The sequence below is a fragment of the Naegleria fowleri genome, assembly GCF_008403515.1.
Source record: "Naegleria fowleri strain ATCC 30894 chromosome Unknown tig48, whole genome shotgun sequence".
Classification (NCBI taxonomy): domain Eukaryota; phylum Heterolobosea; class Eutetramitea; order Acrasida; family Naegleriidae; genus Naegleria; species Naegleria fowleri.
In genome coordinates this window covers 403,679-418,146 of record NW_025407980.1, presented here as the reverse complement: position 1 = coordinate 418,146, position 14,468 = coordinate 403,679, and the positions used below count along the sequence as shown (strand labels likewise).

The 14,468-nt window shown below is 37.0% G+C and overlaps 5 protein-coding genes across 5 annotated transcripts; 2 read left to right on the top strand and 3 right to left on the bottom strand.

Annotated features, from left to right (window-relative positions):
* Positions 1-17: 17 nt before the first annotated feature.
* On the bottom strand, positions 18-5,414 carry FDP41_005874 (uncharacterized protein; the record flags this gene model as incomplete). The annotated part of the gene is made up of 1 exon (XM_044709446.1): positions 18-5,414. One exon carries the CDS (start codon positions 5,412-5,414, stop codon positions 18-20), a length of 5,397 nt encoding a protein of 1,798 aa, XP_044559834.1.
* A 536-nt stretch (positions 5,415-5,950) lies between these two features.
* FDP41_005873 (uncharacterized protein) lies at positions 5,951-7,321 on the bottom strand (the record flags this gene model as incomplete). The annotated part of the gene is made up of 1 exon (XM_044709445.1): positions 5,951-7,321. The coding sequence occupies one exon, from the start codon at positions 7,319-7,321 to the stop codon at positions 5,951-5,953; it is 1,371 nt and encodes a 456-aa protein (XP_044559833.1).
* Positions 7,322-8,171: 850 nt separating this feature from the next.
* Positions 8,172-9,155, top strand: FDP41_005872 (uncharacterized protein; the record flags this gene model as incomplete). Its single annotated transcript, XM_044709444.1, has 1 exon — positions 8,172-9,155. One exon carries the CDS (start codon positions 8,172-8,174, stop codon positions 9,153-9,155), a length of 984 nt encoding a protein of 327 aa, XP_044559832.1.
* A 490-nt stretch (positions 9,156-9,645) lies between these two features.
* FDP41_005871 (uncharacterized protein) lies at positions 9,646-10,953 on the bottom strand (the record flags this gene model as incomplete). The annotated part of the gene is made up of 1 exon (XM_044709443.1): positions 9,646-10,953. One exon carries the CDS (start codon positions 10,951-10,953, stop codon positions 9,646-9,648), a length of 1,308 nt encoding a protein of 435 aa, XP_044559831.1.
* A 1,026-nt stretch (positions 10,954-11,979) lies between these two features.
* FDP41_005870 (uncharacterized protein) lies at positions 11,980-14,451 on the top strand (the record flags this gene model as incomplete). Its single annotated transcript, XM_044709442.1, has 1 exon — positions 11,980-14,451. The coding sequence occupies one exon, from the start codon at positions 11,980-11,982 to the stop codon at positions 14,449-14,451; it is 2,472 nt and encodes an 823-aa protein (XP_044559830.1).
* Positions 14,452-14,468: the final 17 nt, after the last annotated feature.

Here is a 14,468-nt window from a genome sequence, read left to right as displayed (position 1 = left end):
ACCATCCCTAAAAACTACTAAACAAAACAGCAACAACCTAATCTACAGGCGTCACCGTGCTCAGGTGAATTATTCACTCGACCAATACATCCTCCTAAAATGTCCCAACTCTTATATCCATCAGCGTAGTCATGTTCGCTCGCAAAGAATGGATTGATTTCTAGTGTCTTGACTTGATCAACAAATTGCCAAACCACCACCTTATACAACACTCGAACAACCTTATTTTGATCTCTTGATCGCTTATCTTCCTTTCCATCATCAAGAATTGCACCCACTTTCTTGACACGTTTTTCATAGACCACAAAGTTGGCAACCCAGGAGAATTTGATCGGAACGAAAGGAATGAGGCACCAACGAGAATGATGAGCACTCCATCTTTCATACTTGAAGAATGGGAAGATCAAGAACTTCAATAACTTGTATCCATCTTTCAGTGATCTAGAAAACCTGACAAAACTCAATTGTCTAGCAAAGAACCACAATAGAGACCATTTCTTTTCACTCACTCTTGAATCGCTTGAATAGAAGAAAATAAGCAGCAAGAAGGTTGTCATCTTGGTGTCATTTCTAGCATTATTTCCAATTGGATGTTCAGCACTCGTGGTCGCTAGAATCGATGAAGTGGAACCAAAATTCGATTTACAGAAATAAAATACTGAAATCAATCGGTGGAATAGCCAAATCAATGCAAAATATCGTTCTGTGGTGGAATTCTCCTTAGAGGACCTCCAAAGCACAAGTGGGAATATATAGAATGAATGGTTGTAATTGTCATGATCATTTGTTTCCAAGAGTGATTTTTTCTCTGTTTTCCACGATAACTTGATCATGCTCAATTTATGATAAAAGAGCCAAAATATATAATGACCCATCTCTGATTTCATCTTTTCTTGAATCTGTTTTGTGAAATAATAGAGACAGAAAATAAAGAAGGAACAATCTTGAGTTTGAATTGGTTCTTTCCACAATCTCACTTTTTTGAAATCCTCACCACTTGTTCCTCCACTGTCGTTACGAGTGGGTTTGTTTGCAAATATAATTACATTCCAATATCTCATTAAAGCAAGCTTGTAATAAAAGATCCAAAATACGCTCCATTTGGTGTGAGTGACATTGTTATTTTCATCATCAAAATTCAAATGAATATAGAGAGGGAAGATAAAGAACATGGTTTCTTTTCGTGTTGAAAGTGAAATATGACTCGAGTAGTGAATAAGAGCTAACAATCTGTAGAATAAGTAGAAGAAGGAGAGATTAAATTTGCTTTCAGAGACACCATCCTTCTCATTGGTATATCTAACGAGTGGGAAAGAATAGAAACCTGATTCAGCCTTTGATCCAGAACTGAGTTGTTTTTCATTCCAATAGTGAGCTAGTGCAATACGTTTGTATAAGAACCAAAATAGGTAAATGTTGTGCTTTCTTTCGGTAGTGTCTTTTGTGAAAGTTCTGAAAAAGTATGGTACTAGATAAAGTGTAGATTTGTAATTGTTGGTATTCGTGTTCTTGGAACGGGTATAACAAAATAGAGAGACATATTTCTGAATGACATAAATCAATGAAATTGATAAATAATTGCTAGTGTCATTCGTCGTGGTTTCATATGAGACCCATGGATAAATGAAAAAGTCAAAGCTCTTTGGAGATTTCAAAATACCAATAAATCTAATTCGTTGAACAAAGAACCAAAAGACAGCAAGATTTCTACTCTCATTATTCTTGTTTGTAAAGAAGAATAATGGAACCAAAAAGGTAGTGAATTCATGATGATCGAAATCGTCCATTGTTGTGCTGACAGATGTGCTTCCAGGTTTCCGATCTGTTGAAATTGTACTTCTGTGGAATATTGCTGCGTATTTGTGGAAGAACCAACACAATGACCAAGAATTGACTCTTTTTGAGGCTGAACATTCCTTTTTCCAAATATAAAGAGGAAACAAATAGGTTCCAGTCTCACTGGTATTTTGAGAAATGTAATTCCAAAACGCCACAATAGAGACGTACTTGTGCAAGAACCATAGCAAGTAAAATTCTTTCAATTTTAGGTGATCATTTGTTAGGTCCTTTCTATAAAAGTGAAGTCCAAGTGTGAACTGTCTTGTTGAGATTAAAGAATAGTCGGAAGGTGTGTGTGAGAGAATTGATGATGATCCAGAGCATTCTACGCAATGATGGAAGAAAGAGAGCCATTTTGTGAATACCCAAAACAAACAAAATACTTTCTTCAAGGTATTTTGGTGGGCTGAAGATGACATGAGGATGAGCAAGAAAATATAAAATCCATGTTGGTCAGTGTTGGATGTCTTGTTACTCCAAACTCTAATCCAAGAAAACCTTCGATCGAATATCCAAAATAAATAATTGACCTTGCGAGTTGCTTTTTTCACAGGAGTAGAAACCATTGAAGCATCCACGTGGTCATTGGTACCCATCGTGACTGTCGAAGTATTTAAGGTAGTTGTATTTGAAGTTGCAGACAGGTCGTATTCAAGCTCTCTGTAGAATATTGGGAGGAAGTGGTATCTTTCTGATACAACCTTTCTAATTTGCACTGGAACAAATGTTGTAGAAGAATCATACTTGACAAACCAATTGACAATAGAGAATCCGGTGCTGTCATGTGATGGTAACCACAAAAATTTCCACACTTTGTATGAATCAGTAAGTGAATGATAATAAATTGGGAACAAAAATGTTGTGGAAGTGCTCGACAGAATATTAGAACTTGAATTTGCCTCTGTCCTAAAGGAAATCGATTGGTTAAATAGTGCAAATCTCTTGTAAATGAACCATAAAATTGATACATTCTTTTCGGTGGTCTCTTCAATAGAAGAAAATTGTTGATTCACCTCATACCAAAATAGAGGGAATGCATACAAACAGAAATAATAGAAAGCTGTAGTGGAAAATTGTCGACTCCAATAAATCAATGAATATTCTGGCTTATAAATCCACAATAATGCAAATGTATGTTCGTTTTGAAGTGTCATGGAATCATTTGAACCAGCCCACCAATTTCTCACAGTCGAAAAGAATAAAAGGAATAAAAAGATGGAAGAGCTATGGTTGTTTGGAGTGATGAGACGGCTATACCGGAAAAAGGCAAATTTTTCATTCACCAAATATAAAAGCGACACTGAAAAGAATTGCCCATTTCTCTGTGCAGATACCACTTGATTGTTTCGATCAATTCTAACATAAAACAATGGCATCAGGTAGAAGGATTTCACCAATTCTCTCTTATCAATGATGATCTTTCCTAAACACATGTTGTGTAATAACCATATTAAGGATATAGTGATTAATGGTGCCTCAAGTTTTCGATTCTTATTGTCCAAGTCTGGTGTTTCTAAGGCACGATTCTGATAATAAAAGAGGGGGAATATGAAAAATCGTGTTCTCTTCAAATTAGATGCACCCTTACTACCAATATAAGAGCAATCTGCTTGAACCAAACAATATCTTGTTTTAGGAATGTACAAGAACTTGAAGTAATACTCATTCTTCTCAGAATCAATATTCAAATCAAAGATAAAGTGTAGATGAATGGATTTCTTCTTTCTGTCCATTCGCACAAAGAAGAATGGGAAAATGTACATGTATTTCCAATTAACTTTGTAGATGAAAAATGGAAGCACGAAACTGCTTTCAACCTTTCCTTGATCGGTAGAATGATAGAAATATGGAGGAAGGAAAAATAGGGAGCCAAATCTCGTGGATTCTTGGTACTTTTCATTAACTGATGAAAAATACAAAGGTATAATCCATACAAAGGTATGCTGATGAACAATGTCTCTAAATCTTCCGATGAGACCACAAATAAATACATGACAGTAATCTGTAAGCTCCTCTTGCTCATCTTTCGTCCTTGTATATTTCTCATATTTAATCCACATGAATAATGGATAGGTTTTCAAACTGTACCAATATTTTCGTTTGAAACTTGAATAAATGAATAATATAAATAAGCGATTATTGTCTTTTTCGCGTCTGACATAGAATACGAGAGAGAGAAGGAAAGTTTTCACATCACGAATATCAGAGTAGTAAAATATCAAAAATAGCCACACTCTAAAATGTTTGTCTCTTGCACACCTATGCCAATACAACAAGTAGCAACAATTTAAGATTGTCTCGTGTTGAACTCCAACTTGTTCTTGTATAGATTTTTTCCATCCTCCATAAGTAAGAATTGGGAAAATGAACACTCTTCTGTCAATATAAATATGATCGTTGGAACTGTCCTGAGTGTACCAATAGAGTGGCAAGAATATGTGGTGTGATACCTTATGGATAGAACAGATGTACCAATACAATAACAAGACTGTCATGAAACTCTCCTTGCGGGATAATGAGTCCACTTGTTCTGAAAAGTAAAAAACAGGCATCAAGAAAACTTTTCTTGTGAGCACCTTAGTATCGATGTATGTCAAATAATGCATAAACAATGGAGTTAAGAATAGATATCTATAACTACTCGTCTTTCTATAAAAAAGAAGCATAAATATCCAAAAGATATGATGGCCCTTGTTTTCAGTACCATTTGCAATTTTGATGTGTAAAAGACCCCAAATACCAAATGTGAATTTTGGAGGATCAAATTTTGTGCAATTGCTAGCAGAGACGTGCTTCCAATAGAAAAAGAAAACGAATCCTCTTGATCCACCGTTTCTCAATACTCTAATCCAACACACTGGTAAAAATCTAAAGGATATCTTTTCTGGAGCTATTTGCAATTTCAAAAAAGGCCACGGAAGATGCAATGTAAAATTATTTTGTCCTTTTCTAACTCTGAATAGAGGATATAATATTGAAAATTCTGTATATCTTCCAGCTCTTTTTTGAGTTCCAATAAATGGCCACATTTGGTTGATATAGAACTTGTCATTTTCAAAGAAAAAGTATAACGGGAGTATTAGCATTATATTTGTCACCTTGCTTTTATACCTCCAAAAGAAAGGGAACAGAAATGTTTGAAAAGTGACAGCATCAGGACTTCCAATTTGTTTCTGTTTCGAGAAATACATGAGTGGTAACAATGCAAGTGTTTTGGCCTTTTTAACAAATGATTCATGTAAAAAGTATAATAACCCTGAAAATATCACTGTGAGTTGGTATTCTTTGCTTTTGCGATGAAATGTCAACAGAGGAAGAAGCAATAATGTGACCGTAGCGTCAAAGGCGACCTTATAAAAGATGCTATAGAATAAAAACATGATGGAGAATTCATGAGATGCAGAATCTCTTTCAAACTTGAAGAGAAAAGGTCTAATGCTGAACTTGGATTTTGTTCCATTTCGTTCGTATCGAATGAATGGCCACAAGACATCGGTCTCTGCACGCTGATCATTGGAGGTGTGAGAAACAATGGGCCACGCTTTGATTTTAAAATCACGATGCCTAGAAGCCATGTTGCAAATGAAAGGAGGAGAGAGGAATTACCCTTGGTATTCGTGATGATGATGGCGATGGACTAATCGATGATATTGATATAAACAAATATGGTAAAAAATGGGCTACAAGGAGAAGAGGAAACGCGATCCAAAGATTTCTGTATTCCTCTTTCAATGAATTTCCTCAACCAGCGAGTAATCTTCTTTTGCAAAAGGTTATCTCAGATCTGATGAAAAGTTGTTGTGAACAATGCCGATGAAGGGTTCCTTTCGAGTTCGGCGGAAACAAGAGGGTCAAGGCTCAAGTGGTGAATTTTTTTTTAAAATTGATGAAGTTCACTTTTCGCTTGGTCTTAATAGAAAAGGATAAGTCTTTCGCTTATTTCCACCACAGGATTACCACAGGAGTGTCCAATAAAGTCCACAAATACGATTGGTTTTAAAACCTATTCGACAATTAAATTTACAAGAGAACCATGAATATGTATATATACAAGGTGGAAACACACCAATGATCTCAAAATCATTACAAGCAATTTAAATGTCGACATCCATTATTTATTCTGTGTGAAAAAGGAGCATGGTAAAAGTAATGAAAATAGTGTCTCACTATTTGCCCACAATCCCTCTCTAATGAGATAATCTGAGATGAGTAACCTTTGGCCATCAGAGGCATCTGTTTTTACCTTGGACTGTTCAATGTACCTATCAAAGGAGGCCTCAAACTTCTTGAATAGGGAGTCTAATTGTGAAATGCTGTCATTATCCGAGCAGTAGACCTCTCTACACCTCAATATTAGCATAAAGAGTGCATTGTCATTAATAAAACTGATATACATTTGTCCTGTGATTGGAGAAATTTTTCTCACCTTGTCATTAACGCTCTTCGTTCTAATGGTGGACGGATCTGACACAGTTCCAATAGCTTCACTGAACAAAAATCCTGTCTCTTTGTCCAGATATTCTCTGTATAATTCCTGTACCATGAATGGAAGTTGTGTGTGGCATTTGCCTGACTTTATCAATGCTAGCAATAGCCAACAATCTTGCCACAAAAATCGCTTGGAGTGGCATGTTAAATCAGCATCTACATAAGTAATACGCTCTGTGAAATTTTCAGCATTGAATCTTTTAAGAATAATCTCTAAAATGTCATCAATCGTTTGAGATAGTCGTTCTTTAAGGTCAGCTTTCACAGTAGGATGTGACACAAATGATGAAAATGCTAAGAACAACATTGCATGATCCACGAGTCTGTAATGTTGTGCCATAACTTCATGACCTTCAACTGAGCTAATCTTTGTTTTCCACAACTGTTTTTCTTTGTCATAAAAGTGATCGATAATTGACTCACAAAATTTGTTTAAATCCAAATCTTGTGGAATAAATTTTCCATCCTTTGAAACTGTACTGTAAAATAGCAATCCCATTGCATTACTGATCAACTTCTTTTCATCCTTATTTGTTTTCCAAAAGTCTTTTCTCTCTTGCATTTCACTTTCATCTGCAGATTGCCAAATTCCTGAAGGTTGTCTCTGGAAAAACAAGTATTGATCCCTATCAAAATTCAAAGCATAGACAGATTGAGATAATCGAGCCAGTTTTTCCTCCAACAGATTTTCCTTACAGAATTTAGCAATTCCTTCCTCACGAGTTTGTTGTTCAAGCATTTGAAATAAATTAAGTCCCATCACGAAATTGTGCCAACAACCTTCACTATATAATCCACTTTCAGAATGATACATATTCTCAATGAGATGATACGGTATTCTTGAAAAATCCTTCTCTGTTGCCCAAATTCCTTTCATTAATAGTTGAGGCAATTCAGTGTTCCAACAGCACTCTCTCTCTTCCGAGATTGAAATTTCCTTCTTCTTTTGTTGAAGACTTGTTGTTCCGACATGATGATGATTATTTGAAGCCATCTTATTGCTTGTAAAAAACCGAATGTTGTTGTTGTTGTTGGTACAGTTGATGATACTGTATGTCCGAGAATGCCTTGTGGTTAATAATAGACGAATGGTGTTGTTGTTGTTAGGGGCTGAAGTGATGGAGTCCCAGCAATGAGCAAATTTGTTTTTAAAAGCTTTTAACTTCAAACAAAGGTATGAAGACAATGGACATCGATGTCCTAGTCGTCGTCGTCGTCGGAGAGAGGAAGGACAACGATAATGATTGACTTTTTCTTCAAGGATACTACTACTTCTATCATGCAACACGTCTGTGGTGATTCGAAGGAAGGAATCATCATGTCGGAGTGCATGGCGGCCGTAGGTAGGCCCACAACCATCATGGTGACCTACCGACAACAGCAACAACAATAATGGAGGCTCACGAGAAGACAAAATTGAATTTTTCCGGTCTTTCCACCAACTCCATTGCTTGTTGGACGTCATCATTCCCAAAGCTCGAGAAGAGAGCATTCACTCGCGGAGAGAGAGCGTACAGAATTGAGAAATCAATTTTTTGATCGTTTTTCTCTCTCGAGAGCGCATGGTGTAAAAGCATGCTTTTACAAACTTCCTCATTCACACACAAAGACATGTTTAATAAAAAGAAACAATTCATTTATGGAATCGAAGAAGGGAAGTGAAACGAAAATGTTTCCTTTCGATGAGTTTAAACATGGCCAATTCAAAATCAAAAAGGTTAATTTTTTGAAGATACCATGCCACTTCTCAGTGCGACAATTCATTCAACAAACAATTCCTTCTCTACGCGGTATAATGAGTCTGATGAACATGGGAATTCAACAATTAAAAAAACAATTAAAAAATGAAACGAACATCGACAGCAGCCACGCCATCATCGACAGCAGCAAAAGCATCATCATCATCGGGGTCGTCATCAACAGCATCCACATTGATTGATGCAGCCCAACCTGTTAGAAAACCCATGACGGATGAACAACGAAAATTACTTCCAAATTATATGAGACAAATTCTTGAAGAATTGAAACAATGTGAGGAGGGACTGACGGACGTCATTTTGAAAGAAAAGTTCCCCGATCAATTAGTATTCATGGAAAGCATAAATGAGCTTCATAAAAAAGGAAGAATTCGACACTTTAAATATGGAAAGAATTTAATCTTCCATTATGTTTCAAAAGAAGAATCTGTAAAATTTAAAGGTTTAACGGACGAACAAATTGGAATTTATCAAATAGTCGAAAGCGCTGGAAACAAAGGAATTTGGAAAAAGACAATTGCAAAAAAAGCCAAAAAGAATGAAAAGGATTTGGAAAAGATTTTGAAAACACTTGAATCAAAACAATTAATTAGAAAAATTTCAGACATTACTCAAAAGAAAGGAACTCAAATTGTGTATATTGCGGCTCATATTGAACCTAGTAGAGAGATAACGGGAGGAATTTGGTATGTGGATGGAAAATTTCATTCGGAACTCATTGACAAGCTTCGAACAGAAAGTATCACTTATTTGGAAAAGAAACCAAGGCGAGTTCATGAAGTTTTAGAGCACATCAAATCGATGGCAATCATTGACCACGTTGATTTGGGGGTGGAAGACATGCAACAAATAATTGATACTCTAGTTTATGATGGTTTTATAGAAAAGGTCATTGATGTGAGTCACACTGGAGACAAACCACTGTATCGAGTGGCGTTGTCGAGTGTGTCCACAGAAAATGCATTTGTGGATATTCCTTGCTCCACGTGCCCTGTTTTTGATCAATGCACAGAAAATGGCGATATCAACCCTAAAGGCTGTCCTTACCTTAAAGAATGGATGGATTTTTGAGTAAAACAAGGTAAAATTAAAAACATTATATTTGATAAATATGATGCATTTTGTGTTTATTGGAATGAAGATATGATTAGCAAGATTAATTTAAAATTAATTAGATTTTGCAAGAATGAATGTAAAGGAAAGGTTGATATTTAACAACTTACGTCGGGAGCTAATTACGATGAGGAACGAATAATCTATCTTGCCTTCTAGAAACAACGAGATGATGGATATTCTTATGAATATCCTGGTTGGATGAGCCAAAACAAGATGAGCTGTCCAACTTCCTTACCTTGAAAACAAAAACGACAAAAAGCAAAGATTAAGATGAAACCTTTGCAGTGAAAAACACGACAAGTAAACACCTAGGTCAAAGAATGGTTCGTTTGGAGTCAAGGGGTTTCCTTCTTCTACAAGAAGGAAGACAGAATTGAGAGGCAGAGTGCCAGCAACAAATCCGTTAAGGGTTGAAGAACAAGTAGTGTTTGTCACGTATTGTTCCTCAAAAGAAATCTTCACCTTCAGAAGCACTGTCAGTGAAGATCGAGGTGTTTGATTGGTGAGTGGTGCTCACGTCATCAAACATGGTAGCATCAGATCCGAAGCAATGTGCAAATTTTTGCATGATGGTAAGCATTGCACGCTTCTTCTCTTCACCAGCAAATTTGTTGGCCAATTCAAAACATTTTTCAAGTTGACCAGCAAAATCTTGAAAGTCCTTCTCTTGACTTTCCTTAAGTTTTTTCAACTTCTTTTCCTTGTCCTCTTCTCTCTTTCTCTTGGTCTTATTTGGTTTGCGTGCATACACTTTTAGAGGACAAGATCTCTTAATCAAAATTGGTTGGTCCAATTTGTCATTCAAGTAATATTTCAATTCGAGAGCGACCAATCTCTTATCTTGGTGATAGGAGAAGTCAAATTGGACCTTCATCCTGCACTCAAACTCATCAGCATTCTTGTTAGTTGGTTCCTTGGTCAATGCAGATTCAATATTACCCTTCAATACAGGTTTCTTCTTTTTAATTTCCTCAAGGGTAGCTGCGTCGACCACACTAGCACGACACAAGAGCAATGGTACGTTTTTCAAAAGGCCTCCCTTTGCCTTTTGAATGATTTCGTACTTCAATGAAGAGTACATCTTTTCAGGGAGGTACTCAGATGGTTTGTCCCTTCTGGTCTTGATCATGACAATCACAGAGCTCAAATCAACAGAAGGATCAGCATAAACAGTGGACCACACACGATCAGCATTGTTCATAGCAGAAGCAGCAGCAGTGGAGGTAGTGGTTCCAGCAACAGAGAGTTGTTCCTTCTTTTTAGAATCCTTTCTCTTGGCAACAATCTTTTTTCTTGATTTCAAGTCCTCTTCTTCCTCATCGTCGTTGCTGTCTGCTTCATCTTCCTCGAGAGAGTCTTGAGAGGTGCTGCTGTCATCATGATGACCTCCATGAAGAGCAGATGCTTCTTCTTGAGCAGCACAGAAATGGTTCAACAATTCTTCGGTTGGGAGGAAGGAATCAGCAAGCAAAGCCTCAAAGGTAGATTCAACATTCTCAACACCAGCAGCAGATGAAGCAACAAGCTTAGCTTGAGGACCAACAAACATGTTGGCTTGGGTATTGATGGTGAGTCCAACAGTGGGGAACATCTTTTTTGGACTTTGCAAAGTAGCATCAAAAGAAGAAGGAGTCATAACGCCTTCCTTCATCAATAGTCCCTCAGTTGGAGAAAAGAGGCTTTCAAATTCAAATGAGGAATGCTCGTCAAAGAACTTGAAATCAGGAGTTGCGGATTCAGCAGAAGTGTACATTTTGTGGTGATGATGATGAAATTGGAAAATTAATGAATATAATTTTGATTACGGATGTAATGGTTTGAATGTTTACAGTGATTGGAGATTCAATTTTGGGTGCAAATATTAGTCAGCAACAGCTACTTGAACAAAACGAGTTTAGGAGAGAGTGATATGGAATATGAGTAGGTGGTGTTGTTTGAGAAATTTTTCATCCTTGTCGTTTGGTGAAATCTGGAGAACCGTCTGCGTTTTTAAACTGCTTGCAAGAACTTGGGATGAAGATAAATGCTAAAAATAATGATTGGTTGAGCAGTAAGATTACAATAAAAAGCAATTTTGAAATTGCAGCACAATTCATTAATAAATGAATGGTAAAAAAGACGATAAAGTTCAATGCTGTGTTGAATGAATGTGGTCACATGCCACCACTTATACCAGCTTGTTGTTGTGAACAGATTGAACCGACTATGGCATAAATTAATAATGTAGTTCAGCAACTTGCCGATATTCATAAAATCAATTAAGTTTCAATTTAGAATGTCGATTCCAGAATGGCCATTCAGTAAACAAAGATATTTATCTAAAAAAGCCAATAGCCAAACTTGAAGACTATTTTTTTGCAACTAATAACTATGTCTCTGGTGTTTGAAGATTGTTTTCATTGTGCCGTTAGTACTCACACATTGCTGTTTTTCAATTATCTGAGTGGATCGTGTTTCTAATTGCAGTGTTTTTCGCTTGATTGAAACGAACGACAATAAATTTTTCTCGCCAGAATTTAGCGGGCAGTCTGATTTTTTTACAACAAAAAAATTTCTTGCGGCACTTCTGTCGTTACTGCGCAGTACAACCCATTCCAACCACCAATTGTTCCATCATCGCAAAGCCTTGTTTTTCCGTTATCGATAACAACAGCAATCACCCACAACAACAACAACCCCACAATCACAAATAATTATATTTTCATACAACAACATCATCACAAACAACTATTTCATTTAATATATACATTTACAACAAAATAATTTAAAATACATCATCATGAGTGATTATAGTAGCGAGGAAGACACAACTTGCCCAATTTGCTGTGAAGATTTGGATATCACTGATAAACATTTTCAACCATGTCCATGCGGATTTAAAATATGCTCATGGTGTTGGAACAAGATAGACAACTCCAGTAAACGTTGCCCAGCCTGTAGAAGAGAATACGAAAAATCAAATATTGAATTTACTCCACCAGATCCAGAATTAATCCAACAAGAAAAGAAACAAAAGGAGAAAAAGAAAAAACCACACATCAACAGAAAACAACTAGCAAATGTCAGGGTAATACAGCGTAATTTAGTATATGTTGTTGGTTTAACCCTCGCCGTTGCCAAACACGACTGGTTAAAACACACAGATAATTTCGCAAAATACGGTAAAATTAAGAAAGTAGTAATCAACAAGAGCAATTTACAGAATTCATCACATATAGCATCGAATAGAACCCCTACAGTTAGTGCATACATAACCTATGTTCGGAAGGAGGATGCATACAAAGCCATAAGAGCTGTGGATAAGACCTATCTAGATGGCAAACAGCTTCGTGCATCATTTGGAACAACAAAATACTGTGCATACTTTTTGAAAGGCATCGCCTGTACCAATCCCGACTGTATGTATCTGCACGAATATGGGAATGACGAGGATACTTTTAATAAGGACGAAATTGTGTTACGGAATGGACTGCCAGTTCCACATAATTTAGAGAAAATGTCTCAATTTTATCCTCCAGAAGATGATTCTCAGCCAATAGAAAAACATTTCTGGAAGTATCCGAACTCCAACAGAGAACCTGAGGATGATGAGTCAAATGACGAATCGGAGTCATCTGTTGGAGCTTCTCATAGCCGAAGTAATAGCGGATTTCGCCATTATGATGACGATGATGGCATCGATGATGACCAAGTCATAGAGGATGATGACATTCAAGATGATGATGAGGAATATGCTGAAGAAACAATAGTGAATGCTGGGGGTGGTGTACAATTAGCAAGGTCGTCACGGTCCAACGGTTCTGCTTCAGGAAGTATCAGTAGAAGACACGATCCGTACCACGATCACACAATTGATGATTATTATTATGGTGGTGATGACGATGAAGAAGCTGACGATGACCATGAGGTTCAAACTGAATATGCCAACATTACAACAAAGGTCATTGATAATAGTAAGGAGTCGATTCTTCCAAAGACCGCTCGCTGGGGTCAGCAACCAGTTGTGCCAGTTACTGCCACAGCAGCCTCTTCTTCCACTACGTCAAACAGCCCTCTGCCTGCTTCATTATCTTCTTTAAGCAATATAGCTACAACTATAACAAAGAGTAAGAAAAAGAATACAAATAAGAACAAAAAGAGCAGTAAGAATAAGAACAAAAACAAGAATAAGTCAACGAAAGCTAAGGAGACAGAAGGCTCGGATACGGCAGCTATAGGCTCAACCACAAATAATCAAGATACACAAAATAATGCCATTGCAGATGCAGCTTCAAGTGGCAGATCCAGCACAGACCATAGCATCGAAGAGGTCACAACAGAGAGTCAAGTGATCATTGAGAGCACACAAACGAATGAAGAAATACAGCCAAATAATTCCGAACTGGAACAATTAGACGACTCTATTATTGAGTCTCACCCTACTTTAGAAATGCTGGGAATTGAACCTAATCCTCCATCCGATGGAGTGACCTCTACCGTTGGAAGATCTAAATTATTGTCTTTGGTTGAATCAAGCTCTCCTGCAAACTCCACAACCAACATCAAGAATCCATTCTCAGCTGATCCAACTCAAGCTTTCTCGTTTAACCAGCTCGCTCAACCACAGACTCAGCAACAACAGTACTTTGGATATCCTCAGCAGGTACAACAATTATTTGCTTCATTCCAAGGATATGATCCTTATTATCAACAATTCTTTGATAGTTCTTGGACAATGACTTCCTTTGCATCAGACACAAAACGCACTTCATCACGATTCTTTAATCAAACAACAACAGAGACAAAAGATACACAGCAACAACATCAACAGCAATTCGCCCCACAATCAATGCAACCATCACAATCACCACATATCCCAATGAACATGGACATGTGGGGCATGCAGTCTATGCCTTCATACCTTTCAAATCCATCAAGTCATCAGAGCAGTAGATTCTTTGGAAGTGCCAAACAAGCAAATAATAACCAACTAGAGCAAAACACTCAAGTTTTCAATAATGCTGACCTCCAAAACAGTTTCAGAGCCTTACTCCCCAATGTAAATATTACATTTGCAAGCCAAAGCAACAACACAAGTGAAACCTCTCAAACCTCTGACTGGGGTTATTCAAAATTTGCTAATTCTACACCAATTGTCAACGACTCAGCATCAATTCCTCCAAGCTTGTACTCCTCTCAATATTCCGACTTTTTCAATCAGCGTATTCCACAACAACAAACGACCAATAATTCTTCATGGAGCTGGAAATAAATTGAGTGGAACAATTT